The sequence below is a fragment of the Cololabis saira genome, chromosome 10 (genome assembly GCF_033807715.1).
Source record: "Cololabis saira isolate AMF1-May2022 chromosome 10, fColSai1.1, whole genome shotgun sequence".
Classification (NCBI taxonomy): Eukaryota; Metazoa; Chordata; class Actinopteri; order Beloniformes; family Belonidae; genus Cololabis; species Cololabis saira.
Genome location: NC_084596.1, coordinates 45751660 through 45756589, shown reverse-complemented (window position 1 = coordinate 45756589; position 4930 = coordinate 45751660). Strand labels below are relative to the sequence as shown.

Here is a 4930-nt window from a genome sequence, read left to right as displayed (position 1 = left end):
GACTGCCTGGGCCAGGGAGGCGTTGAAGATCCTGGTGAAGGTGGGGGTGAGCTTGTGGGCGCACGCGCTGAGCACCTTGCCTGGAACTCCGTTTGGGCTGGCAGCTTTCTTGGTGTTCACTGTCAGGAGCACCCGTCTGACGTCATGCTCCTGTACAGTGAGTGGAGTGATGGAGGAACCTGGTGGGGGGGTGATGGAGGAACCTGGTGGGGGGTTGATGGAGGAACCTGGTGGGGGGGTGGGCGCGGCTGGAGCAGCTGAGTGCTGCTGTGGTGTCCCATGCGATGCGAACGAGCGTCAACGACAAAATCAATTCCATTGCTTTATTTTTTTTGTATTGGACTGTCCTAACTGGCCGTGAGTTTAACGGTTTCAGTGTGGACAGAGAGCGTCCGATGTCACGCAGCTCGACGCGATAGTCGGACGCTCTCATTCAGTTACACGCTGTAAACGACTCCCTGGGACCTTAAAGGCGGATTTACGGTTCTGCGTTAAATCGACGCGTACCCTACGCCGTAGGCTCTGCGTTGGTGTAACGCGGAACCATAAATCAGCCTTTAGTTCCCTGACCGGGTCACCTCGTCTTCACACAGGAAGATTTAATTGAATTCTAAACAGGGACACCACAGTTATTTACTCCGATTCCTCATCATTTCATTTCTTATGTTACAAGACAAATGAATCATGTTAACTGTAAAGAAATCACAACACTGAATGTTCACAAATGGCAACTTTATTGTTAAAAAAATAAAAGAACATAAGTTGTATATAAATAACATTTATGCACTATTGCTGGCTCAAGGAAGGACCGTGCGTCTTCTGAAGGTGTCGTTGAACAGCTTCAGGTGTTTGGAAGATCTGAAACCATCAACAGAAGGAAATGTATTACGGTACTAATAGAGCTTTAGGGAACACTGGAGCCACCGGGGCTCCTCACCGGTCCGGTCCGGTGAGTGGCCCGGCTGCTCCGGAGCTAAGCTAAATACTTAGCCCATGCAAAGATCATACTTGTAGACAAACAACGTTACTTACTGCTGACTCGTGTGCAGTTGCCGGGCCCGTACTGTTGGTACTGATTCTTTTATGAGGGTAAATATCGATGCAAAACCTAATTTTAACTATCCCTCGTTGAAACAGCCACCGCTGCTGAACAATGGCGGAGTTCTTGTCCCTGCGGAGTTGGTTGTGGGCATGGTTTCAGCAGCAGAGGAGACCAAGGGCGTGGTTTGCATTTTCGTGACTTAACGAAAATGCACAAATCTGAACGGCTCGTAGAAGTCACATGACACTGGAAGGATCCTCCGGGCGGGGTGAACAGTCACTGCAGAATTTAGTTGGTGATGACAGTTGACAGTGGGAAATCCTGGCCAGAAAAGGTGATGCAGGTGATGGGAGATGACTTAACCTGGTGTGGCGTGCCGATAAGCATGGCTTCTGTTTTGCCGCTGTTGAGTTGTAGAAAATGTTGTTTCATCCACGCCTTGATCTCTTTGGCAGATGGTGAGTGTGGATGAGGATGACTCTGGAGCAGATGGGTCCAGTTTTAAGTAGAGCTGTGTGTCATCAGCATAACAGTGGAAAGCCAAGCCATGCCTGCTGATGACACGACCGAGGGGAAGCATGTACAGGGTGAATAGGGTGGGGCCGAGTACAGATCCTTGAGGGACACTGCAGGTGACGGGCTGGGTCCGGGATTTAACGCCTCCCAAGGAGATGCACTCGGTTCTTTCGGTGAGGTAGGATCTGAACCAGTCCAGGGCGGTATTGCGAAGTCAGATGGTGGAGTGAAGCCGGTGTAGCAGGATGGTGTGGTCGACGGTGTCAAATACGGCTGTGAGATCCAGGAGGATGAGGAGGGAAGGGGAGCCACCATCAGCTGCCATGAGAAGGTTGTTGGTGACCCTGACCAGTGCTGTTTCGGTACTGTGGGCGGAGGGAAAACCGGACTGGAATTTTTCGGCCAGGTTATTGCCGTTCAGGTGGTGATGTAGTTGGGAGGCAACTATTTTCTCCAGGACCTTGGAGGGCAACGGGAGGTTGGAGATAGGTCTGTAGTTGGCATGGAGTTCTGGGTCTAGGGTGGGGTTTTTGAGAAGGGGAGTTATGATGGCCGTTTTCAGAGCTGGGGGAACATGGCCGGACTGAAGGGAGAGGTTAATTACTTCAGTAATCAGGGGGCTTATGGCTTTGATGTGCAGTTTGACCAGGGATGTGGGAAGGGGGTCCAGGGAACAGGTGGACGGCTTCATTCAGCCGATGGTGTCTTCAACCTCTTGCTGCGTGGTGGAAGAAAAGCAGCAGAGAGGCTGGGAAGGCCCAGGCTGTGGGCTAGCTGTTGGGGCAGAAGAAGTAGGGGGGGGAGGGAGGAACGAATATTGTCAACTTTTGTTCTGAAGAACGCAAGGAATTCGTCACACTGTGCAGTTGTGGCTGCTCTGTTTGAGGGGGTTTGTGGTTTTAGGAAGTAGTCTATGGTTGAAAAGACCTGTTTCAGTTGCCAGGGTTGTTATTGATGATGTTGGAGTAGAAGTTAGTCCGTGTCTTTCTGAGGGCCTCGGAGTATGCCTTTTGGTGGTCCCTGTAGGCCAATTTGTGTACCGTTAGACCAGATGTAATGTGACGCCGCTCTAGGACACGCCCAGCCGCCTTCATTTTTCGTAGCTCGGAGGTGAACCATGGAGCTGAACAGGAAAATCTGACAGTTCTGGTTTGAAGTGGGGCATGTGTGTCAAGGAGACTGCTCAGTGATGAATTGTAGAATTCCACCGACTCAGTGGCTGATGAATGGGTGGTAGAGGAGAGATGGTTGAGGTCTGCAGTCAGGGTGTCTGGGTTTATGTTTTTTAAGCGTCTGAAATGTATTTGACGTTTGGGTTTAGCGTGGGAGGAGGGAAATGGCAGGATGAAGGAAATGGCCTTGTGATCGGACACTCTCATTTCATAGGCGACCAGATTGCTGACTGTCTTTAGATCGCAGCATGATGTCTAGCTTTTTAGGATCTTTTGGTCTACTTCCCTTTGTCAGGCAGATCCTATTTAAGTGATTTCTTGATTGAGAACAGGTGTGTCAGTAATCAGGCCTGGGTGTGGCTGGAGAAATTGAAATCAGCTTTCCAAAGATGTGATAAACCACAGTAAATTTATGTTTTAACAGTGGGGGCAATCACTTTTTCACACAGGGCTATGTAGGTTTGGATTTTTTTTCCCTTAATAATAAAAACCTTCATTTAAAAACTGAATGTTGTGTTTACTTGTGTTATCTTTGTCTTATGTTTAATTTTGTTTGAGAACCTGAAACATTTAAGTGTGACAAACATGCAAAAAAATAAGAAATCAGGAAGGGGGCAAACACTTTTTCACACAACTGTATGTAAGTGTAATTAATTATGTAATAAACACAGTAGTTCATGTTCAATATTATGTTTAATATATATAGTTCATGAATGGGTTTTGAGTGGGTTTCAGCAGCTTTCAAATTTTACACTTATTACGTAGATGTATAAGAAGTCTCATCTGAAGGTGTGGTACTGTTAAGAACTAGTTGTAACAAAATATGTTTAACATTAGTCCTCAGAAGATAAACTTAATGGTCTCACAGGAGAGAACCTGAGAGGCAGCACTTGATTGAAACTGAAAAGGCTTTTGATAATTCAGACAAGATAATGTAAGTCATCCTCTCTGTTACAGAATCATAAAGGACCCAAAAGACACTGCTGTGATGATTGCAAGCAAGTCTTCACCACTTCAGCAAACCTGAAGAGGCATCAGAAAACTCACACTGGTGATAAACCGTACAGATGTGAAGAGTGTGGGTCGGCTTTTAACAGATCAAGTAATCTAAGAGTCCACCAACGTATTCACACTGGAGAAAAGCCTTACAAATGTTATCAGTGTGGAGAGGCTTTTAGCACATCAAGTAATCTAAGAGTCCACCAACGTATTCACACTGGAGACAAGCCTTACAGATGTGATCAGTGTGGAGCGGCTTTTAGCACATCAAGTGATCTTAAGAAACACCAGCTTATTCACTCTGGGGAAAAGCCTTACAAATGTTATCAATGTGGAGTGGCTTTTACCCAACAAGTTAACCTAAAGCAACACCAACTTATTCACACTGGAGACAAGCCTTACCCATGCGATCAGTGTGGAGTACGTTTTGCCCACCCAAGTTCTCTAACGAGTCACCAACGTATTCACACTGGAGAAAAGCCTTACAGATGTGATCAGTGTGGAGTACGTTTTGCCCACCCAAGTTCTCTAACGAGTCACCAACGTATTCACACTGGAGAAAAGCCTTACAGATGTGATCAGTGTGGAGCGGCTTTTGCCCAGCAAAGTTCTCTAAAGAAACACCAACGTATCCACACTGGAGAAAAGCCTTACCCATGTGAGCACTGTGGAGCGGCTTTTACCACATCAAGTTCTCTTACGAGACACCAACGTATTCACACTAAATAAAGTGTACATTTCTTATCAGTGCTGATATCATTTAGTTTCAGTTCAAATGCACCAATTGAGTTTAGTTGATTTAGTTTGAAAGAAGTTTGTGTTTGTGTTTAGTTAGTTGTTGTTTACGTGTAGTTTAGGCATAGGAATTTATCCCAAGTTTTGTTTCACGTTCTTTTAAGACCTTTGTAAATACATTTGGATTAATTTGAATGAGAGAAGTTGTTTGTGTTCAGTTAGTTGTTGTTTATGTGTAGTTTAATTTTGTAAATAAATTGTGATTAGTTTGAATGAGAGAAGTTGTTTGTGTTTCTTTTATCCATATTTGTCACAGCTGCTGGTTGCAAAGGTCTGAGCTCAGACTCCTTCCTTCACTGTTATTCTGTAACGCCCCCCCGGGCAACAGGCTGACACATAGGGAATAACAGCTACTTTCAGACCCATTTAGCTGTTTAGTTATTATTTCCTGATAAGTCAGGTGGTG

The 4930-nt window shown here is 45.8% G+C and overlaps 1 protein-coding gene across 1 annotated transcript; it reads left to right on the top strand.

The window, feature by feature from the left end:
• Nucleotides 1-3495: 3495 nt before the first annotated feature.
• LOC133452274 (putative zinc finger protein 66) lies at nucleotides 3496-4660 on the top strand. Its single transcript, XM_061731494.1, has 2 exons — nucleotides 3496-3519; nucleotides 3688-4660. The coding sequence occupies exons 1-2, from the start codon at nucleotides 3496-3498 to the stop codon at nucleotides 4456-4458; spliced, it is 795 nt and encodes a 264-aa protein (XP_061587478.1). The 3' UTR covers nucleotides 4459-4660.
• The last annotated feature ends 270 nt before the right edge of the window (nucleotides 4661-4930 follow it).

Coding starts and splice junctions, on each gene's coding strand:
- LOC133452274 (XM_061731494.1), top strand. CDS start 3,496: ATGTATAAGAAGTCTCATCTGAAG. Junction 3,520..3,687: donor ATAAGAAGTCTCATCTGAAG/GTGTGGTACTGT, acceptor TCTCTGTTACAG/AATCATAAAGGACCCAAAAG.